This window comes from Lepisma saccharinum, chromosome 6, assembly GCF_977018435.1.
Source record: "Lepisma saccharinum chromosome 6, izLepSacc3.1, whole genome shotgun sequence".
Taxonomy (NCBI): domain Eukaryota; kingdom Metazoa; phylum Arthropoda; class Insecta; order Zygentoma; family Lepismatidae; genus Lepisma; species Lepisma saccharinum.
Window position 1 is genome coordinate 57,715,453 of NC_139234.1, and position 26,053 is coordinate 57,741,505.

General features: G+C 40.3%; 1 protein-coding gene across 3 annotated transcripts in view; it reads left to right on the plus strand.

Annotated features, from left to right (window-relative positions):
* The window catches only part of Moe (moesin), a 124,684-nt gene that overhangs the window by 73,267 nt on the left and 25,364 nt on the right, over nucleotides 1–26,053 (plus strand). For all 3 annotated transcript variants that reach the window (XM_083123987.1, XM_083123988.1, XM_083123986.1), the window contains one exon: nucleotides 1,421–1,600. In XM_083123987.1, coding sequence (XP_082980113.1) covers nucleotides 1,421–1,600 — 180 coding nt within the window. The remainder of the gene's footprint in view (nucleotides 1–1,420; nucleotides 1,601–26,053) is intronic.

The following is a 26,053-nucleotide window of genomic DNA, read 5'->3' on the forward strand; positions in this document are numbered from 1 at the left end:
ACACTGCAAGGTTGTACCATCTTCCTTCCCCGCCTTTTACGCTACAGGCGATTTCTTATTTTCCTTCTCGTTCCCCAACTACCTCTGTCGATACCTATGTAGCATATTTTTAACACCCGGTATATGCAAGAAAAATTGAGACCGATTTCAAGTTATACATTCAGAGAAAGTGCTATCATTACAGAATGTTGACCTTTCTTGCAACGTAATTTCAGGATTAACCATAAGTGGGTGTATTATTGTATCTTCTGATAGCAGTACAGGGTACTAAAAATTTTGTTAAGAGAAGGAAGTAGGCCTACATGTTATGATTTATTTTGTGTGTTAATTTTATATTCCAAACTGCCCACTTCCACAAAAAAAAATATTCATTAAAGAATTTACGAATGTCGAAGCGTGACTTGGAGCCAGATTTCAATCTATTACCAAATTTCTCTTCCCCTCTAGTAACAATTCAGTGCAATAATGTGCACAAAGTGAATGTCGGGAAGAACCGCAACCTACATTCACTGGCGAACTCTCAGGATGAAATGCAATATGGAAAGCAGGACATTCAAGTTTACACTTGACGTTCTTTGCGCTAGCAAAGAGCGATGTGCGAAACGGAACACTCAATCCATCCGCCTGTGTTGTTGGCACGATTATTCCATTCACTACTTCCATTTTGCATTGGAAGTCTTTTCCTCACCTTGGTAACGTAAATTTGATGTAATGTTTGCAAAGATGCTTTAAATAGTTCAATTCTTTGCATTTTAGGTGCTGCAGAATGAGCTTAGCCTTGTAAACCTTGCAAGCTAGGCACCAACCCCCCCCCCCACCCCCCCCAAAGGAAGCATTGGTAAAGTTCCTGCAACGGTCTGTAACAGTCTTTTGCCACTTTTATAAGCACTATGACTTGAATGTATGGAATATATAAATTTTAAGGCCTCGCCGATGGCGTAGTGGTTCGGACCCCACTTTAAACTGTAGGTCCAGTCCCGGTTAGCCTATCTGTGCATAAGTCACAACGCAATATATAAATTTTAGTCTTGACATTCTGTAACGGTGGTCTAGACATGTTCGCCAGTCCAGCTTATTACCTTACCACAACTTGCAGCTTTCCATTTACAATTCATTTATAATGCTTTGGCCACTTCTAGTAGCACCAAGGACCAAAGTTTAATCCATGGGTCAACTTCAGGTTTTCACAACTTTTATAAGAAATTTACGCCATGTAAGCTATTTCATTTAGCTGGTTCAGTTTAGCGGATTTTTCTTCATTTACCACAAAACTTACTAAATGTAGGTTATATGTTGAATAAATTGATTGTAGAAATACCCGGTCTATGTACTTGGTCTTTCGTTCTTTGATATCTGATGATTGTATTTACACCGCCTAAACGTTTTTAATTGGAGCTAAATTGAACTCTTCTCTCTTCAGATGAATGTGCGCGTCACGACGATGGACGCGGAGCTGGAGTTCGCGATCCAGCAAACGACCACTGGAAAGCAACTCTTCGACCAGGTGGTTAAGACGATTGGACTTCGGGAGGTGTGGTTCTTTGGCCTACAGTACACGGATAGTAAAGGGGACCTCACGTGGATTAAACTCTACAAGAAGGTAAGTCATAGAAACTGTTTTTCTTCATATAATTGAACATTTGTAAGTCTCAAGTGCATCTATTATAGTGGACGGAACAAATTTCTGTATTAATAGATTACCTCAAACACATTACTTTTTCTGTTTGCCTAAAATTTACATGCTGTGTTGGGAATAGAATGTAGGAGAACTCTTGGTAAATTATAATCGATTCATTGTTTATTCACTGTAAATTAATCAGACAAAAATAACAAGCATCCAGTTAAGTACTAGAGCTCGCGTGACGTTGTAGGAAAATCCTAGGCGCCCTGCTGAAAGAAGAGATCGATTCTTTGAGGCAATGGATAACTACGGTTTGATGTTTTTATTCTGATTTTCATTATCGATAGTGGCCATTTTCTCCAAAAATATGTTTATTGCCTCAAACGGCAAGTTTTGCGCGAGTTAAAATATATTTTTATATCTTGAACAAAGAGCCCTAAAACAGTCTTAATGCAAACAGATCACAGAAAAATGTTTTCATAAACTACTGCATCGGATGGAGCATTATACAGTGTTAGTTTCCTCCTCTGAAACCATCTTTGATGTGTATTGCGATTCTGCTGGCATAACAACATTGTCCACAGTTAAATTACCCGGTAAACTGTAAAATGTTTAAATTTTCTCCATATACCAGTTTGCAGCTCTTGTATTTTTAACAGGAGAAAAGTGGCACTACATTTTGAGAGTGCAAAAGGGTAGAATGTCCGTAAACTGAAAGCAATCACTTCAACATTAATTGTGCCCGGTTATGGCTGTAAAATGTATTGCTCATTGTGCCACTATCTATGAAAACCAGGTATGTAAAAGTTGCCATTGTAAAGTAATTTAAACAGATTGCCATTCTGGTTTCTCTTATATGAGCATTTGCTAAAAACCAACACAATAAAGAAATCTCATTCATTTTTATATACGATACCATTTCAGAGACAAGTGAGAAGAGGAGCTAGGTTCTGAATATAAATGATTCCTAACCAGATTGTGTGTGTACGCCAATGATGGTCTTTTCAACGTATCCACCAAACACTAAGTCCATAGTGTGGATATAAATAGAGCACAATCGCAACTCAGAACAATTGTATTCCATTCGGAAGTGATAACGGCAATTCGGATAATCAAAGTGCCATAAAGAGCGTTGAAGTGATGTGCGTAAGTAATGTGTTAAGCTTGGACGTGAGAAGATGTTTCAAGTGTCTTACTCGCAGCTACATTAGCGCAGCGCTTTTAAGTGCTGCCAGATTAAACAGATAGGTGGCGAGTAAGAAAATCCAATCTGAGCTTGCTGGGCTTAACCATTCGAGAATGTAGCCACTGAGAAGTAGCAGAAGTGACCTTCACTGCTGTTTTAGGGATATTTTAGTTTACGAATTGCTTTTAAAAACAGTGTCAGTTGTTATTAGAAGCTGTTTAAAGAGCGATGTATTCAAATCATAGAGCACGATCATGATTAGATAAGAGGAAGATAGGGTACTTCAGTATCTGGAGTATGCAAACATATTGAAAGTGCCTTATTGCAGACCACTGTCGATATTTGTTTTCCTTTTTCCTTTGTCAAACTACCTCGGGTGTTTTAGTGTACAGGGTGTCCAGAATAATTGGAACAAATGAGGATTACACTACAGAAGATTGGTGAATACTATATTTGTCACCAAATGTTCTGTTATATTTTCCTATATTGTATTAAGCACACTCGGATTAATATGTGACGCCCTTTATATTCTCTTGATACCAGTCTATTAGAAAATATAACGAATTGTGGTGTTAGTCCCCGATTTTACGTAGTTCATTTTTAAGTGTTACACCAGGAAGCCGCCCAGGCATTGCTTGTACGAGTAATAGGTTCTTTCAAGTACTTACCGTGATTTGAGATCTCCACAAACGAAAACTAATTTCAGACCCTCAGTTTCATAGTTTCCCCATTATCTTCACATCAAGGAGAAAGCATCTCCGATAACAATTCCTTTGTTTATCATACAACATAGACTTCACCCAGCAGATATTTTATGCCTGTTGCTGAGTTGAGTAACGGGAAAGCTTAAGAATTAACTGTTGTTTTGGCAGAAGGTGGAAAAAAAGCTAAAAAATGTCGCGTTATCCAGGGAGACATGAAAATTTGTCATCGAACTTTACACGAAGGCTGTACCTTGAAAATATTTGGAGGGGAGCGGGTATTGAAATTTTCCTTGTTCCAGTTGCGAATACTCATTCTTGTTACAATGCTGAGCGTTTTTCAAAGTTTTAAGTGTGTGTGGGAGACCTAATTGTAACGTGTTAAAATTTGAATTTGAAGTTAAAATTTTGGGAGCGTCAGCACTTAGGCTATTTTGCTCCCGTCACATTATACGGGGGCCAGCCCCTTATCATTGCAAATAACAACTCTAACGTTGCATAACTAAAAATCTTAAAATCTTCTGACTTCTGCTAAAAGCTGAGGCTGTAAATGGGCACTCAGCACACACAAGGACAAAAACAGGACAACACACACAAAATTATACTGGCCATAGTGCCAGTCGCCAGAGCCTCGTTAGTCTTTAGTCCAGGGTGCACTACGTGGAAGTGAGGTTGACTTTTGGGCGCCTACGTGGAAGGTACCCCTAACGTGTTAAGATGCATGTGAAAATAATCCAGCATTGACGCTAGGCAATAAAGTTTTATATTTTCGAAATTGAGTCTGTCGAACAGGTATAGGACTAAATTACATGTGATGCTCTGAGAAACCTGCACCTGGACGCAATAAAGTAACTCTTTACAATTTTAATTTAAATTAAGGGGGGAGAAATTAAAAGCAAGGTACTAAACAATGAAGATAATTCAGAAAAGTTTTGTTTTCATGTGTCGGTCATCAAGAAACATGAAGATAAATGTATAAATAGTGACGCTAGGGACAGAGTAGTATAGCTGCTACTCAGGTATATGAAAAGAGTAGAAAGATAATTGAGTTCCTTAGTCCGTTCGGAAGTTTGCCGCTTCGGCATTTTTTAATTCACCTCATTAATTTTATTCATTGGTCTGACCAACGGGCAAGTTTTTCATGTCAACTTCTAAGCTTTCAAATGTGCAACTTTGCTACACGTTAGCGTAGGATCCACTTAATTTAATGTTATCTATCATTTGATATCTTCTTATTCCCGGGTCCTGGTCTCATTAACTAATCTTTCCTGTGTATTTTTTAGCAGGCAGTTCTTTCTTAGCCAGTGTCACAGCCAATTATTTTTTTTTTATTTCTTCCAGCATTGTTCTTTCAAAGTCTTTCAAATACAGTTTTTTTTTTATTTGTCCCTTTCATACGCTTGATTATTTCATCATAGCCATATTTGTAAAGCTTCTTTCTAGCCGCTATTCCTAATTTCGTAGCACCATACAACGCCACACCACACACACAACATTTAGGTTCTCATTCGTAGTACTTCTTTGTTACCTATTAAAGGCTTACTTTGCCGTAGCATGTATTTCCCTATTTCACCCCTCATCATTTCTTCTAGTCTCAATTTAACTGTTTCGTGTACACATTACCTCTTTGCGATCTGTTGAATTAAATCTGAATAGTTTAAATGAACAAACTTTTTTCTTCCCATTTTTCTCCTGTAAATGACCGCAGCCACCTATGCCATTTAACTTTTCAGTGAAGTTCACGCGGAATATTGTTTTATTTCTCTTAGCATTGTTTTAATAGATTGGTCACTCCAGATTTCTTGTAGTTTAGGTTCAATTTTTATTTTGTCTTGTATTGAGCTGGAAATTTCTCACTGTTCGTTCAGGTTCAGTCTTTCATATGTTTGCATACCGAATATGTACACCACCTGCCATTCATAAATCTCCAAATTGGATATTAATTGAAAACTTCTGGATGGATCGTAAATACATATCGAACACTTTGCTGTGTAACTATGTAATCAAGATACCCAGAGTTTCTTAGATAGTAATTTTATGAGGTATGAGATGTTATCAAAGTATTTTGTGAACTCTTATCTTTGCATTCCAATATTATCAGCACATTCCAACGTCTATCAGGGAGCTCCTTGTCGCATGGTCGTAGCAATCGCGGAATGCGAGCGGAATGACGTTCAAGAAAGATATGCAGTAATCGCACATTGCGAAGGTGCGACAGATCATTTTCATTCAGGAGATACGTCGCGAGCATGACGTTAAGCACATTCTCTCGGCGTCAATTTTTATCTCGCTTCTCGGAAATCTATCATACAGGAATGTGGTGGGTGCCGAATCTAAGGTTGTTGAAGGGAACAATCTGTGAATATAGTTGCTACTTTCTGTGATCATTTTGCGCAATCGCCCGCATGCATTGCCTGCTATTAGTGTCACGTGGTTTAATTCCTCCCAAAACTGTCAGTTCCAAGCATTACAGTTACGAATAGTGCTTTTTAATGTTAGCGGTTTTAGAATTGCTCTGCAGGTGTGGATGAGCACACACTCCTGCAGAATGTTAGACTATGAAAGACTTTGCGACTTGAAAACTTGTCCACTGCAGCAAAAAGTGATCCTGTCTGAAGAACAAGTTTTCGAAAACGTCTACAAGTTTCGAATACCCGATCCTTAGTTTACAGATATTTTAGGTGCTTGCCTTCGCCTGTTAGGTTATTTGGAGAAATTGGCCGTTGTTAAAGAATCTCTTTTCTGTCCCCCCTGCCCCCCCTTTTCTCTCTCTCACCCACATAAGATTGAAGATGTTTTTTTCTTTCAGTATAGGGTGGAAGGATTTAATCTATCCCTTTTATGTCATCCACGGTATTCTTACACATCATTAGTCCCAATTTTCCTGCATAAATGAAAATGAATAGCATCCGTTGATCGAAGATTATATTTTTATTGTACTTGTGGTGTACTTCAGTCGTGAGACAGTGCAGCAACTTGTGGCAGCTTTGATGACCAGGAAATGGGTTGTTACCAAGGACGCCCGTAGAGGGGGCCAGGGAGGGAATCCCCCCCCCCCAAGATAACTGGAAGAAACCGTTTGGGGAAAGGTGAGGGAATGCTTGCATGGATCAACAAGGAGAATATCCTAGTTGCTGGATGTTTTCTGAGAATTTTCGTGCATGGCGAGAACATCACCCCACATTCGTTCAACTTTGACCACACCTCCCACCCCCGAGAAAAAATCCTGCGGACGGCCTTGGTTGTTACCGGAATTTTAGCAGACCGGTAGAGCTACATAACAGGAAAAGAAGACATTCACGGTGTGTCCGAATATTAGTAACTTTTAACACACAAATGTTCAATAAAATAAAAATTTTGAGATTTGACAAACAGCTAATATAATTTGAAATAGCTGCACTTTAGCATGCTGTTAATTGTACATTATACATTGTCTAGTGCTTTTAACTAATTTTTAATAATACGTCTCGAGAGAACCTCTCTCTCGTCTTCAGGTCAACAAACTTCCCAGTGTGCTAACAAACTACTACACGCCCCTCCCCCCAAATTCTGTACTAATTTTTGCTCCACTCTAGCTACTATTTCTAATTTGAGGAGAAAACCATATTTCACCTGAAGACTAGAGATAGAGGTGCCCTCTCAAAACGTAGTGCTAGAATATTATAGTTAATACCGTGCGTTCATTTCGATCTTCGGCCGAGAGATCGGGAGAAGCGTGGCGGGCGGCGCTGACGGAGATGCCGACATTTGCGGCCTGTAATGCCCGCTTATTTTTATGGACATTTATATAAATATTGCAAAACGAGCACTAACCTTTGTTATAAGAGTACGGTTTTAATTTTTGTACCTTAGTGGCTGTATGTGCTGATGATTTTGACACGCCCATCTCCTGTGAAACACGGCGTAGAGGTTTGTTTGGAGAACGTTCTAACGCTGCACCAATTTCATCGAGTTTTGCTTCGGTTAGAATCACTCGTTTTTGCTTAGGTGTTTTAAAATTTAACGATCTAGTTTATCGTAATTTTAAGGACAAGATGTCTAACCGTATCTCTATGTGGAGGTGAAACGCTTGGGAATTTATGTACAAATTGCCTACACACTTCCCGACACGAGTCTGTTTTCACGTAAGTGTCATACATAAAAATTATTTGTTCTAAAGTGAAACTTGAGCTGGCATTCCAATCGTCTCACTGACACAACACACACACACACACACACACACACACTGCAATAACACAAGTAACGACAAGTAACCAAGAATAACACTCTTGCGCACAGTACGAAATTAACACGCTCTTGGTATACATCTGCTCGCCACTATATTCACAGCTCTGTCTTAATCTAGTCGTGAAGGAACAAAAACTCGAGCTCGGAGATTTCGGATTGCAAGGAAGCTCACGAAAACCATTGACTTTTGACGGTTTCGTCTGCAGCGTAATCTTGATACAGTGTTGCATATTCGAAACCTCCAAACGATCCCCATCGATACAAAACTTTTTCAAGGATATAAACTTAAGCAGGACGTTACTGGTCAAAACTATCATTAAAATGTTTTATTATCTGTGGCTCTTAACATCGTTTCTAAAGCGTATTTATTTGTGTGATGAATTACAGAAGAAATTTTGCGTGTTATAACACAGGTTAGTGCTCGTTTTGCAATATTTATATAAATGTCTGCATTAGTCCATAAAAATAAGCGGGCATTACAGGCCGCAAATGTCGGCATCTCCGTTAGCGCCGCCCGCCACGCTTCTTCCGATCTCTCGGCTGCAGATCGAAATGAACGCACGGTACATTAGATCATGGATAATGCCCAATTATCATTGCATGCTAATGTAGAACCATTTTCACTAACATTAAGAGAATAATTATATAGGTTTTACCATCTTTTACATTAATATGCATATGGTGTTACCATCTTTTACATTAATATGTGTGAAAGTCGTCGGCCCCCCTATCCCTCGTTTCTATCCGGCCCTCTGGATTACTTCCTACTTTCATCCCTCAATCTCTCCTTTCACCTCACCCTGGGTGCCAAGCGAGCAGATTATATTTGCGCCGGACTTACAAAAGGGGGGGGTTTCACATAACAATTTATATTTGTATGTCCCTGGTTCGTTTACACATATACAGCAAGTGAATATACAACTGGTTAAATGGACAGTACCGTAGTTCTTGAAATTATAACATTCTCGTAGGATATATTGGTTTATTATACGTAGTTATATATATATACATATTTTACAGAACGTTTCCATGAGTGTCTTGCATAGACCAAAATTACCAAATCTCTAATAATATAGTTTCGCACCTATGGCATAACCATCGGCACTTCCCTTACCACCGAGTTAGCAAAACTATCTCGGTGGGCCTATCCTCAACTTAAATGATATTCCGTTACAAATGCGTTTTCTTACGCCTTCTCTCTTTCTTTTGGGCATCAATTAATCAAATCCGGAAATATCCACATAATCAAAGCTTTTTCTAAAAGGGGACTTGGGACAGCAACAGGGGCTGGCATAACCAGATGCTACATTGTTATATCCAGTCTAGCCACCATAAGTGGACTAAACTTGAGGAGACGTTCCTCTTTCGTCGATCAATGGGGAAACACTGTTTTTTTGCTAAAGCCCACTGGCTCTTTTTATAGTCGGGGTAAACGTCCGTGGACGTGGACCCCGTAGCGTTGGAAAATTCCACTGCCACTTTGTACTTTTGTATGACAGCTAGCTCCCCCAACCGGGGAGGTAAAAACAGTGGAATCTAACATCCAGCAAAGCACAATCCAATAATATACACTTACATGCAATAATAACATAAAAGTACACTCATGGAAGCATATTACTTAACCCTACCCTCGTAGCTGGCCAGCAATTAATTATTACAATATACCAAAACCAGTAATGGTCAATCCGACCGTTACATAGTTCCCCTCTTCAAGAGGAACAAGAAAAAACAATACACTTAAAACAAGATTACCATATTTACAAAATCATCCAACACAATTACACAATACCCACTGAAGTATTCAACTGTTCTCAGAGTATCTGAAAAATGAAATAGTCACTAGTTCATTCAATAAATCACATTGTCCTCAACGTTCACAGATTCACCAAGCTTCCTCTTCCTTGTGAAGTCCGTCACTGAAGTATCCTCTCTAGGATGAAGTCTTCCTGGCAGCACCTTCCTTGAAGTTGGTTTTCTCTGGTTACTGGTTCGACTCCCGACTGAGTCCTTGGTTCGACTCCCGATTGAGTCCCTGGTTCGACTCCCAACTGAGTCCCTGGTTTGACTCCCAACTGAGTCCCTGGTTTGACTCCCAACTGAGTCCCTGGTTTGACTCCCAACTGAGTCCCTGGTTTGACTCCCAACTGAGTCCTTGGCTTCGACTCTTGACCGAGTCCTTGGCTTCGACTCTTGACCGAGTCCTTGGCTTCGACTCTTGACCGAGTCCTTGGTTCGACTCTTGACCGAGTCCTTGGTTCGACTCTTGACCGAGTCCCTGGCTTCGACTCTTGACCGAGTCCCTGGCTTCGACTCTTGACCGAGTCCCTGGCTTCGACTCTTGACCGAGTCCCTGGCTTCGACTCCTGACCGAGTCCCTGGCTTCGACTCCTGACCGAGTCCCTGGCTTCGACTCCTGACCGAGTCCCTGGCTTCGACTCCTGACCGAGTCCCTGGCTTCGACTCCTGACCGAGTCCCTGGCTTCGACTCCTGACCGAGTCCCTGGCTTCGACTCCTGACCGAGTCCCTGGCTTCGACTCCTGACCGAGTCCCTGGCTTCGACTCCTGACCGAGTCCCTGGCTTCGACTCCTGACAGAGTCCTGGTTCGACTCTCGAACCTAAATCCACAATGTGTCTTTCTGTTTACAACTTGGAGACACGCAAATAAATAAACTGTGTTGTGTGAATAAAGAAAATGGGGGTAAGTTATATACAAATGAAAACTAAATAAAAAAAAATAACAATAAAGGAAGATCCGCGGTCGGCTATTATGACAACTGGGATTGCTGTCTAGGCGGCCAGACGGTAGTCTTCCTAACCCTTATTAGGAGTTGTCGCGTGGCTCCCCTGGGCTGTTTTCTGTCCCTCCACCTCACAGCAAAAGCTGGTGGTTTATGGCTGGACAACTGGCCTGGTTCAGCTTCCACAATCGGACAATCCTTCCCATTCTTTGCCCTGAAAGTATCTTCTTTAATCCTTCCAGACATTAAACATGGACCTGAGTGTTCCGTTCCAAGTTCACCATTAACGCCACGCAATCTGCCAGATATAGTGTGCTCTTTCAGCCACACCTTGTCTCCAATGCGAAATTTACATGGCCTACGTTTGATCTTGTTCTCTTCATCCGGGAACATCTGTAAGGCTGGGCTCGTTTTCTTGTATTTCAGTCTCACTTCTTCTGTTTTCCCTTTGCTGGAGACAGTACAGGGAACGCAACTTCTGACGTAGCGAGCGATATCTCGTGTCATTCCAAGCCACGAATATTTCTCCTTGATTTTCGACAAAGTTTTCTGCTTCCCATTGTGTCCTGCAAATTCAGAATCGTGATGTGACGTCAATATTTGAGATTTCAAACTCAACGGAACCTATATCTTGGCTGTTCCTTTCGAATCTTGCTTGCAGTCTATCCTCCTGCACAAAACTCCCTCCTCATCCAAAAACGACTGATTGGCCAACTTAGCAACTTTCTCCTTATACTTCTTACTCCCAGAGAAATGCTTTTCCTTCAGTTGCTTCATTATATGAGATAACAAACTGTCTCTCATTTGCTCTGAAACAAGCGATGAAGTTCTTTGTAGCCTCTCAGAAACCAGTAATTCATCATTTTCATTGTCCTCTAAAGCAAAAGGCAACAATGATAATGAATGGTTCTTCTCGTCAGTAGAAATGGAATTTTTTCGAGGAAATTTGCATTCCCTTTTTATTCCCTTCCTCCGTTTTCTCTTCACCTCTTTCGAGATTTTCAGAATATAATGCACCGGCGTTTGCAGTCTTCTGAACTTCGAGTCCTTGGGAATCGACTAATTGCCCCGTATCCTCATTCGTAGACTTCCCGCTATTCTCTTGTGCATGTGTGTTGCATCCATCCAGGCTCGAGTGATCTGACGAGTTATTCCTTTCCTGTACCACGTTATTTCTCTGCATAACTGTAACAGCGAATTCTCGTTTACATGCACGCTTCGAGAACGTGTAAATCACGTCGCTATCTTTGAACGACCAACCGTTCTCCTCAACGTGCAAAACTATCCCACTCTGCTTTAAAAAGTCCCTTCCAACGATTATGTCACGGAAACAATTCTCAAGGATGATAAATTTATGCTTAAATTTCATGTCATTAATACAAACAGTAGCATACATCTCGCCAACTGATGTAACGCTGCCCACAGCTAATGAAATGTTCCATTTTCTCGTCTTCATGAATTTATTTACATCTCTCTCTAACAACTTGGCTGTTTCCAAGCTTAGCGTAGAAGCTGAAGCTCCCGTAATACAAAGCGTTTGTTGTTAATCTTACATTGAATGAGAGGTTCGAGGTCTTGCTGAAAACAGCCTTCTCCATTCAAAAAACGACCTTTGTTTATTTGGGGGCGCTGCTGACTTCCCTTTCCAGCGGGTTGGTTCCTTTTATTGACCTGTTGACATTCCTGAAGTTTATGGCCCTCACAACGGCAGCCCCAACAAATTAACTTTGCAGAATTTTTATTGCCCCCCGCTTGTCCAAAAGTTGCATCAAAAGAGGGTCTCTTGTGCCCTACGGTCGCGTCACCGCCAATGCCCCTTCTTGGTAAAACGGTTGTTTCACAGCACTTGATCCTTTTTCCTAAACCTGGATTGAGAGAGCATAAGGGTAGCTGGTCACTCTCGGTTCCTCCATCGCTTGTCCTCGCGGACAAAGCCAGATGTTTTACTCCTGTTCTTCGCGAGGTGTCCTCTTCAGTGTTGCAAACTTCAGAAAAAGATAATTCTGTCTCACCGGCGAGCGGTGAAAAATAAAGCCTTTCTGAATACAACCTTCTCTGAACAATGGCTGCTTCAGATTCCAATTCCTTCAAAGTCTGAAATTGCATTCCATACAAATGCCTTCGGAAACTAGGGTGTGCATGAGATAGAATATGTTCGATTACTTCACATTCGTCTGTCTCTTTTTGCCTCATAGAAAAGAGTTTCCTCATTCGACGAATAAACAAAACCAGAGATTCTTCGCTCATTTGGAAGCGATTCAGAATCAAACGGTCGATCTCATTCTTATAATCTACAGAATAATATTCTTCTAAAAAAGCATTTTCAAAGCTCTTGAAATCTTCAAACGGGCGTGAAAATCTAAACCAATCCCCTGCAGCCCTCCTTAGCGAAAACGGAAGAATCTTCCCAAACAATGACTTCTCCGAAATGTCCATGACATCTTTATAATTCCGCAACTCCTGCAAATAATCATGCGGCAAAATCTTGTCATCGCTCCCCGTGAAGACTGGAATCGGTAAATTTGACTTATCGAGAATTTTCTGAACTTTTTTCTCCTCTTCCTTAGCACTCTGCTGTTCAGTGCGCGATAAAGCAAGATTATTTAATCCCCTAATAATTTCCTCCTGAGATTTATCGCTTATATCCTGATTACCCAATAGCTGTCCAAGCAAATCTCTATCAATTTGTACTGCCATTTTTTCTACTTTACTTTTTCCACTTCGTAATAACATTCACTTCTGTACGATCTTCGTTGTAAAAATTAAAAAATCTATCCGTCCGTCAGTCCGTCTATCTTTCAAACCTATAGACCTGACGACAATTTATACAACAAGATATATCCTGGACAATAGAGCCCCCATATGTGAAAGTCGTCGGCCCCCCTATCCCTCGTTTCTATCCGGCCCTCTGGATTACTTCCTACTTTCATCCCTCAATCTCTCCTTTCACCTCACCCTGGGTGCCAAGCGAGCAGATTATATTTGCGCCGGACTTACAAAAGGGGGGGGTTTCACATAACAATTTATATTTGTATGTCCCTGGTTCGTTTACACATATACAGCAAGTGAATATACAACTGGTTAAATGGACAGTACCGTAGTTCTTGAAATTATAACATTCTCGTAGGATACATTGGTTTATTATACGTAGTTATATATATATATATACATATTTTACAGAACGTTTCCATGAGTGTCTTGCATAGACCAAAATTACCAAATCTCTAATAATATAGTTTCGCACCTATGGCATAACCATCGGCACTTCCCTTACCACCGAGTTAGCAAAACTATATCGGTGGGCCTATCCTCAACTTAAATGATATTCCGTTACAAATGCGTTTTCTTACGCCTTCTCTCTTTCTTTTGGGCATCAATTAATCAAATCCGGAAATATCCACATAATCAAAGCTTTTTCTAAAAGGGGACTTGGGACAGCAACAGGGGCTGGCATAACCAGATGCTACATTGTTATATCCAGTCTAGCCACCATAAGTGGACTAAACTTGAGGAGACGTTCCTCTTTCGTCGATCAATGGGGAAACACTGTTTTTTTGCTAAAGCCCACTGGCTCTTTTTATAGTCGGGGTAAACGTCCGTGGACGTGGACCCCGTAGCGTTGGAAAATTCCACTGCCACTTTGTACTTTTGTATGACAGCTAGCTCCCCCAACCGGGGAGGTAAAAACAGTGGAATCTAACATCCAGCAAAGCACAATCCAATAATATACACTTACATGCAATAATAACATAAAAGTACACTCATGGAAGCATATTACTTAACCCTACCCTCGTAGCTGGCCAGCAATTAATTATTACAATATACCAAAACCAGTAATGGTCAATCCGACCGTTACATATGCATATTGTTAATTTCGAAATATTGTGAAGAAATGCAGAGAATATGCCGTGTCCGAATATTGATCGTGTATCTCAACAGGGAATGCGTGAAGATCTCCTATGTGCCTGAATGTATATGGTAATCGGACATAAACGAACTATCAAAAAGTTAATAATTGCGATCTTGCCTCTCCCCCCTCATTGACGTCTAAAAATGTAGCCTCCCACGACCCCCATCATCACAATTCCCGTTGGTTTTAAAATTAAAAAAATAAAAATAAATCGCCAAATAACAAGAATGTTTAAAAACACGATTCCGTGAACCTACCAGGCGACTGGTAAGTTTCCACGCCTCACGAGAGATCGCTAATTCTCCCCTGGAAACAATATTTTATCAAATTGCTAATTTCAGTAAATAGTTTTTGGAAGTGAAATGTTCCACTTTATTTGAATATCCGATAGACTGATTTGTGTACATGAGCCCGCAAATCAATTCACACTTCCCATTCTGCGAATTGCAGTCATTCATGTGACTTGCTGGCATAAAAAGCGGAAACTTGTGCAATTTTTTGTAAATGTTAAGAGTTCATGGAGCTTCGCGGGGTTGGTACAGGTGACAAAACTAATGTAATTTAACTTGAATACAGAGTTTTGCTTTCGTTAACAGCTGAGAAGTTGCCATGTGCGCTAAAAAGTTCCGTGAACAAATTTCTTGAGCAAACAGTTCTGACCAAGTTTAATGAACCAAGTTTGTTTGAGATAACCAATCGATTGGAGTGGAATTTCCTCTCGTAAATTGGAAAGTCAGATAAGGCGCGGGAATCTTACATTCTATCATTACCATTGCGCGGAAGTGTGATTGATTACTTCAGGTCGTCAAGGTGATCTATATTCGATGTACTCTTGTCAGTACATAGCGTCCATTTTTACATGCTGCAAGATAACTATTGCCTTATGATCGAAGGGTTCTCGGTTCGATTTACGGCGAGCACATTTCAATACGAATCCCACATGTATAATTAGAACATTAAGAATAATCTGTACTGTGAAACTCATCGTTGTAGAAACATTTTATCGTGGTGTATTGTGACAAACCTTAAACCGTCGCATGTCCACATAAAAATATCTGTGCCACTACGTTATAGTATACTATATAGTAACTTGATAATCCTCCTGCATTGTCCATGCGGGAGTTGAATTTCAACTGTAGAAACCATTGGATGTAAAATACTTGTTATACAATAATAGTAAATAAAATGATTGTTTCAATACAAGTACAGCAAAATTAATCAAAACTGTTTGCATATGCAAATAAATGAATGTGAAAGAATAATGAAAGAACAGCGGAAACGGAAGCTGATCAGATAAGTGACTTCCTTTTTTCTGTAAACTTGAGGATAGTGACGTTGATGTCATATGGCCAGTAGTTCTGTAGTCTATTTCTAAAGATTCATGTAAACTAGGAAACAATTTTACATTAGGTTTTCTCTAAACTTTCGCGGATTGAACCCATTGATTCATACATACATGCATACATACGAGTATACGTATTTATACGTGCATGTCTATATTGTACTTCTAACAAAGGACGAACACGTCAGAAAAAGTTCCCAGTCTTGGAATTCGGATTGAAAAGATTGAAATAAATTGTTTAACATGCACTTCTGCAGAGGCGATGAACCATCTAGGGATGCCGAGGGGCTGCGGAAAGAAATTTTTGGGGGGGGTGCGATGCTGAAAATAAGAAAAACATGAAACATGCATGCAACCTTTCAAAACTGGGGGTGGGGGGGTGGCAAGGACAGTTTACTTTCCCTTGGTAGATAAGGGTTAACATAGAGCGTAGCATAAATAGCAAAGAGCGGGGAGCAACTACACCCCTAGAGTGCGCGTCAAATCTCCTGCATATGGCGATAGCCAATAGCAGCGCACTGCAGCGGTGCCATGTCGAAATCTCGAACGGAAAAGAGACAGCGTGGTTGAGCGAAACGCCTTGTCACTGAGAGCACGGAACATTAGGTAATATAACATATATTAAACTTAATGGGAGAAAAGAACATGCCTGATTATGCCAGAGGGACTGCCAGAGAGGGGCTCCTCGTCACTCCAACAACTGCCGTCGTTGTCCTCAACGTCACTGTGTCGTCCTTCAAATGTATTATAATTGGGTCCAAAATTTCGTCCCGATCTATCTCCCTTACAAAATCGTTTTCCTGTAATTGTTGTGCATGTTTAACACAAGCGGCCCATTGTTCTTGTGTTACATTGTCAAGTTATTCGTTAACAAGTTAACAAAACGTTTTAATGTGTGTCTCATTGAACTATGCAGTCTCATTGAACTATGTAGTGAAGTACAAAATGAAATTATCTGGGCCTTTAAAAACACAATTTTTGTACCTTTTCAATGTAACCAATGGCGTTACAAAATACATAGTACATTGTACCTTCAGTCTGCCACTTCAGGACAAAACGCGAAGTGCACAGCAACTTCGTCTTGGATAAAATCCCTTCTGCCGCACTATCCCCAATAGCGTAATCTAAATTTTTTTTTTTTGAACATTCGGCCTCTTCCTAACAGATTCTGAAAAAGCCTGAAATGGTACGTTTACTAGACATGTAACGTGGAACAAATACATAGAACGTATTAACAAGAAAACTACCCTTCACGTTACAACTCGTATTAAATAATTTCCCGAGCACGACTTTATGCCGCCTTAGCTGCAATTTTTGCTCCAGTACGAGGAAGAACAAGTAGGCGGACCCTAGCGCTGCCCCTGCACTTCTGACTTCCTTTTTTCTACAAACTTGAGGATAGTGTTTCTCCGTCTCAAAATGTTGAAGTTCGTGTAGCCCCTCTCCTCTAGTTTGCCTCTTGAGTCAGAGCATGTCTCCGGCTAACACTTCTTCCGTTAAAGTCGCGCTGACAGCAAAAAGTTTTTTTTAAGAATTTCTCTCCTTTCGAAAAAGTGACGACATTCGAAATTCTGAAAAATTATGTTGTTTTGAATTCCTTCTAGATTTCGAGTGAAACTTCGTATGGGTTTTCCTCCACTATTGTCTAGATATGCGAGTTTCGTGGCACTGTAAAAGGGCAGATGCCTGTTGTGCGCAGGGTAATAAATAAATAAATAGCAAAACCAAACCACACGAAGATTCACTTCACGTAGAAGGAATTATAAACTGTTTTTATATATATATTTTTTTATAAAGAATATCATAGCAGCTTTTTCTAAGGTGATTTTCGAAAATTACTTTGCTGCCGCAATCCAAAGATCCAGCGGAGTCTTAATTTGAAATCGTGGTAAACCATAATGTGAATGAAAATTACTCTAGCAAGGTGGATTGATTTAATTCAGGTTGATTTAATCCAAGAGTTAGAATGGCGATGTAATACAACAAAAATAGAAATATCGGGTGGGATCAATTATGGAGAAATGTTTCTATACTGCATATAATTTCGTGACTTGTTTCCATGCGAACTTGCGTCACTGATAAAAATATTTGTACATAGTGAAGTATTTGAGCTGTGTAGTTTTTGTTATATTTTATAATTCAGTAGTTTTTTAAATTGGCAACCATGACAACGCATTTCCTATACCAGACTGGTTCCCCCCTTTTCCACATGCAACCAACAATGTTAAGTTTGTCACCAGTTGTAGTTTTCTAAGTGCAGAAATACTTTTGTATGGTGTTTTTCGTATCGTGTAAATTGTGTAGTGCTGACTGCCGTCTCTTCTATGCACGCTAGCCAGAGACTATATTCTCTCGGATACTTCGCAGGATGAAGAAGGAATCTGAAGAAGACGTGCACATGGTAAGATTTAATTTTAAAATGTCCACGCAGTTTCCCTCCATACGCTACGCGTACACAGGCACAACATTGTATAAGAAGTAGATCACAGTATAGACGTTAGTTTTATGCATGGCTGACTTGGAGCACGCTTAATGAGCCATAATACTTTTTTATGTTTTGTAAAATAGTAATGTAGCAATGTTCTGATTAGTCTCTAGCATACTTTCATGTGTACGAACCTTAATATTTGAGCATGAAAGTCTGTTTTAAGATTTGTTTATTTGCCAGGAACTATGCTTGCTTGGCTTCAGCTATTTCTAATGCAAACTACACTGTATGCATTAGCTTCTAGAATTCTGATGTTTTTGTGGCATGCATTGTGATGTGTTTATTTCAGAGCTTTAAGTGTTGTTTTTTTTTCCTTCTCTCCATTGGAGTCCATTGTATCGGACAAAATTGAGACTCGTTCTGATAACTTGCATGGGAGTGTTGCAAACAGTTTTCGATAGATGTACTGCCAGTTCCGCCTCCGTAGCAGAGCACTTATCCACGATCACGCTGTCGAATGTGACGGGTTCGAGTCGTGAACCCTCAGCACGCTTAAGACTGGCAAACCTCTTAATGAAGAGAGATGCAACAGCATAAAAATATTTACTTTTACGGACTAGTTTTAGTCGAAATGATTTCAGAGACGCCACAAAGTCCGTTGGTTTCTCAGTCACATCTGGTCAATATCGATTTGGAAAACACTGCGTTTTTCCAAACAATGATTCGTTGCAAAATTGTCAATGCTACAAGGAAGGTTTTCTCTCGGACGGCTTAGGCGAAAGAGTCTGCTTCAGCGTGCTTTCAACAGGCTAGCTGAGTACTTTCTTGCTATACTCAGTGAAGAGCTCTTGAAACCAGTAACAGCTAGTCAGGTCCGGGTGATGGGAGCTTCCCTTGTGTCCTTTCAAGGCGACGTTCTTGGTTGTATGCAAACGCTAGTGTTGCATCTGATGGGAGGCAGGAGCGAGCGTGTTGGCAAGTACTTTAGGTAGCGTTGCCACGTTGAAATAAAGTTTCTGGACTCCATTTCTGGGGGAGGCGAACATTCACCGGTTCGGATCCAACTTTAAAATTATATGTCTAGCCCCTCTCAATTATCCAACGAGCATGAAGTGGGCTTACAACTACAAGCGTTCAAACTATTTCTGATTTCATTCTGAACGGTGATTGTTTTTATTTGTCCTTCAAATACACGGTGGTTCAAATGCATACGTAGTGATTCCTTTTCGTTGGGGTCTACCAGCAGTTAACCAGGGGTTCTCTGGAATAGGCTGCAATATCCCCAGATCCAGTTCCATGATGCGTAGTTTCACGACCTTTGGTCCGCCGACAAACCCCCTCCTCAGTGGTTCTCTTCCGGTTTTTGTTGCCTAGCTATCTATATATTTTCAAATGTACGAACATATCGAATTCTGAACTACAATTACGACGTAGGATAGATACAAAATTGAGGTTTTAGTACCGTTCCTTTTCACAAATTATTTTCGGAGCAGATCGTCTAGTTCTGCAACACACATGAGAATCCTTTTCAGTTCGGCAGCTCAGCGTTATGAAACTCTCTGCAAAGGAGTAACGAAGTGTACGTTTGTGGTGCAAGACTCAACAATCTTTTTTCTGCCAAAGCTGTAAAATCCTGCTCTTCGCATTTTGATTCATTGTGTAGCGCTCCGCAGTTACGTAAGTGGTGCGAGACGAGCAAACTGCAGGGCAACGTTTTATTGCCTGTCCGAGTGAAGGAAGCTCTCCAACAGCTCCTCCAGTGATAAATTCCATCTTAGTCCTAAATTTCGTCATTAGCAATGGGTATCTGCTTTATTATTAATAATAATGTCCACCGTTGCGTAATATGTATAGTCGGCGGATAGAATTGTAGTACAACTTTGAGATTTTGCAACACTGGATGTGTCACTGTCACATCTCTAGTAGCCAGTTGATGAAGTCATGCTGCAATTCAGGCTATGACTGCGCAGAGGAAATAAATAAATCTGGAGACTAGAGTTGAACGTAATGAAGCTTAACTTCATAGCACTTGATTTTTGCCCTAGTTGATTCTTACCTGAATGCCCTACCATGTTTAGGTAGTTTGATGTGATAAGCATTCAAAGTTTGCCTCTAATTGCACCTTATGCTATGATACGCTATTCGGGACTGGGCCTACAGTTTAGTGAGATCTGAGGTTATCTCCGATGCATATACGGCGATGTCATTTCTATACAGTATGGATAGCGGTTAATTTTTGCACGCCTCCACTCTCTCATATTCGAATATATCACTCTGGCACAGTTTACGTTCTTAAAAATTACCGAGGGCCCCTCACAAACTATTAATTTTCATTGCTATGGATACTACTAACATGGCTGGTTCTTTGATAAGCAGAATTTTTGAGGCCTCCCCGATAGGGTTGTGCCTAACGCTGTAGCCTTGTAATCGTGGATCTCTTATTCTGTTACTGATGATGGTACACAGCAATGGTTCGAATCGCACTTGAAACTGTAGGCCTCGTCCGAGTAAAAAGGACTTCAAACAAAAGTAGAATTTTGGAAAAGTAGTGGTATGGAAAAAAGTTTTCCCCCTATTGTTGTAGCGTTAACTGTATCCTGCGCGGCGAGTTGGGAACTCCTGACGTATCTTGTGCTATGACTTTCCTTGTGCTCATTTACATTTTAATTCTTGAGCATGAAATCGTGTCTTAATTTTTGCCTTGTGTGGTGGCTTCATGTACACATCTCTCTCTCTCTCTCTCTCTCTCTCTCTCTCTCTCTCTCTCTCTCTCTCTCTCTCTCTCTCCATGTAAATAACCATTTAGCGATTTGAAGACAATTCTTGTATCTATATATTGCATGTTTCCTTCTGAACTTCGATAATTTGAACCTAGTAAATGGCCTCGAGAAGTAGTTTAAGATCTCCATTCTATCTAGGGGATGATCCCTGCAATAAAGGTTTTCCCATTGTCCGCTAGTGACCGTGGATATTCAGAAATAACCTTAACCGCAAGCTGTTAAATAGCTTCTAAACCTGCATGGAGTTAGTTAACTTTGTCTCGTCTGGCGATTTATAGATTTTCCACTTTTTCTTTGCTTTTGTATACTTGTAGATACATAGATGTGTTCGGATGTATTTTTGATGGTGGCCATTCACTTGTGACCCAGTTTTCTTCCCAAAAAAAACCGAACTGTTGAAATTCCTTTGGTAAAAGGCTGTAACCCCCCGCCCCCGCTTTTCGAAATTCCTGGTCACGCCATTACCACACAAGTGTTCAGAAGCAGTCAAACTAACGCCATTACCACACAAGTGTTCAGAAGCAGTCAAACTAGCGTAATCGGTCATCCGAGAGAGGCTAGAAGTTGCTTGTAGATTGTGGAATGACGTAGTTAACTAAAAATCACAAAACCACTCTGGTAACAAGGGCATTTTATAGAAATACTGTATGTTGAGTTCCTTTAATACGTTGGAATCATGTAGGCGTTCCCAATTATTGAGAATTGGAGGAAATGCATATATATTTTCATTCCATTTTAATAAATTTAGTAATTACTAATATATAAATTATTAATATACATGTGATGCTCTGAGGGAGTTGTTGCCAGATCTAGATAATAGTTGGATCACTTATGCGTTAAGCAGAGGAAGTTTTCTTCTATTGGTCTCAATACCATAATGTTAGAAAATTCCGGCGTGTTCTTTAATTACAGCACGTGCCATCGCTTGCATTTTCCCGTGACTCTAGTAGTTTTCTGCGGTGTCGAGGACAACCGTAGTGCCGCACGTGGTGCTTGTGTAAGGTAACAATCGGCAGCGAAGGTTGTTGCAGAATGGGTGAAGGAGATCCCTCGTGGGGTATGAGAAACTGCGAAGGACAGGATATGGCCGTTCATTTGAACCCTCTTCGAAATGCAATTGTGGTGCTCGGAAAAGGATGTGTAGGAGTCAGTGACTCAGCTCTCTCTCTCCTGAGAAGCGGTGAAGTAAGCACGGCCGACCTTGCAACTCTGTTGCAAGATTTCCAGAACAAAATGACATGCGATTAGTTCGCGGCGGAAAAGTTGCCAGGCTTCGTGAGTGGCCAGTCAGGGGCAGACCCGATTGATAGATTACCAGAACCCTTTACGAAAAAGGACACAATCATATACAGCAAATGATATATAATACTAGAATTATTAAATACAAAATTCTCAAACTTATCAAACCTCTTCCCCGAGGAGCTAGTTTTTCTCAATTACAAAACTCAGAAGAGTTTAAAACTTTGTAATTGTAGTTACCCAAACCAAACATTATACAGAATCTGAGAAATTAGAGTATCTGCTATATATATATGGTCAACTATTTTTTTTTGTATTGTATTAAATTCCCTCAGATTTGCTGCTGTTCCAACCGAAAGATTTGTGATGCTCAAAATATGACATGCCCAGGAATAAAAACGTGTAATCCTGAATGGACCCCGAAAAGATAGTAAAAGAAGTATCGAAAGTATTAGGATTACGAAACACATTTGGTTACTTGTTGCAGTGAATTTGATTTTGTACGTGGGTTTGCAGATTGTGTGATTCGTACAGTGAAGATTCCGCCCTTAGCGTATTCAAAGAACCAATGAATATTGCTATTCTTTTTGGTAAAGCCAATAAAATAATTCAATAACCCATCAAAAACTATTAATTGCGTAAAGTTAATTACGGTATGAGATTCTGACACGAACGAGAAATGCAGTCCTTTTCCTTTACAGTTGAGTTGAATCTTTCTTATAACATGAAGGATTTTTTCCTGATTTTTGTACTTAAACAAGTTAAAACATAACCCAATGCGAAACATGTATACATTATTATGTGTGTTACGGGAAATAGTTATTAAATTGGATATTTGATACTTGTAGAATGAAGCAAATTATAGTAACGGCATCACCGCAACATTGTATTCATTAGTCCAAAGATCAAAAATGTTTCTTTGTATATGCTGCAGTGTGTGTGTTATTGAAAAGTGAACCTGCAATGAAGAGGGGCTGACGGCTATAAAAACATTCAGAAGGCTACGTTTGTCAGAATAATTCACGATTTCGCCAACTCGGATCCTTGTACTTTTGACTAGCAAGGTCTTCTTTCTACATTGCTTCAGTGGCCTCTCGCACAATAACTGGAGACCTTGGCGTTCGACTAGATAGACCCACTGATCCCAGCAGTGGAGAATTGACTTTTGACAACACTTTGTTTTTCTTAACGACCATATTCCTTTCGTTTTCACAGTTGAGGCAAATCAAATCGACAAATCGAGCTTCTGAATAGAATAGCATTTAAACCTTTCCATTGTATAGTTGAACATTGTTCCCGCAAATTATGCTTGCGATCTACAGCTGTGCTGGAATCTTATTCGAACTCCCATGCTACACCTTGTCATTCAGAAATTCAAATTAGCGTTTTTACGTTCGTGCTTGTAATGAAAATAAGTTACATTAACATGGTGTTGCAGAAAAACTAGGCCAAGATTGATTTTATAAGAGCATAAATGCCATGAAGTAATTCTTCACATGACGTCAGAAGTACTAGTGAGCGTCACTTATGGATGAAAATTTGTCGCTAGAATCTAGAAATATCCCAAACCTAACAAATTTACTTGAATTTTTAGTTTTCACTACCTGGAAAAACTCTGAACATTCAATATGGTAGTTTACAAACATGGATTTTTACATTTTCTTACCTAATTTCACATGACAGGTCGTTGTGAATTTAATGGAAATAACTTTCAAGTATGGTGTCCCTTGCAGCTAGAAGCCATTACTTTCATATTTCCATTAAAATTAATCTCCGAAAAACGGAATTAAAACAAGTTTAAAACGCTACAGAATGGTCTGAAAAAGTCAGAATTGATATGACAGCGAATGAGAAATCGGAAATGGAACATTAAGCTCAAAGGGATCGATACATACACATAAAATGAACATTAATATAGGCAGAAAATAAGTTTTCTAATTGGTAGCTTGTTGGTACTTCAATTGTCTTCATCAAGGAAGTTAGTCGATTTATCAATTTTTTAATGATTTTCCTGGAATTTCCACATGTACTGGGGAGCACAACTTGGGCCACTACTCGACAACTTTTGTGTGTGTTTTCAGCGTGAAAGAATCTGCATGCAGAAGTTTTTAGAAATGGTTGTGGCGACCAGGAAGCGAAGATTTTCTTATAGTTAAGGCATATGACATTGACGCGTGCGAACTGGAGTTCCCATGGTTACGTAACGAGACGAGTTTCCTGATGATCGCACTTCTTCGTATTTCCTTCCCCCCTCGTCTCCCTTTCTCATAAAAGAACCACTAAATAAAACTATCGAATTGCTGTTAATTTACTTCGCACTACCTTTGCTTCAAAATAATGAGCTGAGGTAGCACAGTTGGACCTTTCTTGGTCTCCTTTGTCCCTACGTGACGAGTGTGTGTCTCAGCTTGCCTGCGACCATCGCCCTGAATAGCTTCTCCACATACTCCGTCCGCTAGGTCTCGACACAGTTTCCCCATCAGTGGTTTTTATTGTTTACACCGTGAAGTGTAATGGAATGCCACGATTTCACTCGTGACTGACGCTGCTACTTTCTGGGTGACAGACTTACAGTTTCGTGAATATTTAGTGTATTTCAACCTTTTTAGGACAAGCCTTCTCATTTTGTGCCAGATACCTCTGGTGTCGCATTTTGTTAAATGGACAAGTATGGAGTTTGAGTAACTGAAATATTGCACCATCGTTCGTATGTCATGCAATGAGATGTTATAACTTGTAGAGTGTCTGAACATCATTGGATGTGTGTTTGTCTCATACGGCAAACACTTTACTCCATTATGTTATCATAATGCTGCTATTCGTATGAGTACGTGAACATTTGAAAAGCAAGGCTAGCGTAACTAGGGATTTATGAGCTGGTACTCACCACATAAATAAAATCTTTAGTTGCAAGTCGTACGACTGCTATACTTTCCCTTGAAGACATGAAGAGAGGAGTGGGTAGGACTTAACATTCTCGATCTCGGCCATAGTAATCAGCACAAACGCTACGACCCCTCTGTTCTCCCCAGGGTTGTTCTCGGGTAGCCATTGATAGACTGTGAGAGCCCCAGGCCCACTAAGTCCATAGGCATTGTCGGACAAACTTCCACCTGAGATCACCCTGAGTCGCCACAGCTTTTTCTGTACCTTTTTTGAAAATTCCCTGCCCCCTCTTCTTTGTGTGTTCTGAATTTCCACCGAAGGAAAGCATTTTACAACAAGGCAAATGCAGTTATAATGTTGGCTCTTGAACGCTTGGAATGGAGTTCACCCCAAAACTGAAATTGCCGTAAGGGAACTTCGAATGTAGCACTCGCACCATATTAGCTTGAGGAAGAGACTTGCGTAGCGAGATTGATTATTCAGATTTGAGTACCGAAGCCAAAGGAAAGACCAAGGGAACGTTGCTTAAAATGGATTTAGGTTCTGTTGAATCGAGACCCATTTCCGTGGCTGCCTGCTTTGGAGTTGTTTATTCACATATAGCATAAAAATGACAAGACTGGCTGTCCTTAGGCAAGATATGATGGCTGGATGTATAAGTTGTAGACGTCAGCTTATTTGCTGACATGATTACATTTACTCCTCATTGGGTGCCTGTTGACCGTCGGGAAGAAACTTCAGATTTGCAAGGAAATAGGTGTTAATAAATGTGCCGCGGTGGTCTAATCGGTGGGGCGTCTTACTGCCACGCGGGAAACTCGGGGTTTGTGATCTAAGATGAGAATTTTTCCGGACTTGTCCCCACGTAAAGCGGCTTTGGAGCTCACCCAGCCCCCAAATCAGTGGGTGCCTGGATGGTAAAGGCGGCCGGAGCGTTGTGCTGATCACATCACGTCCAAAATGGCCGAGATGGAGACTGTGGGGCTCTATCCC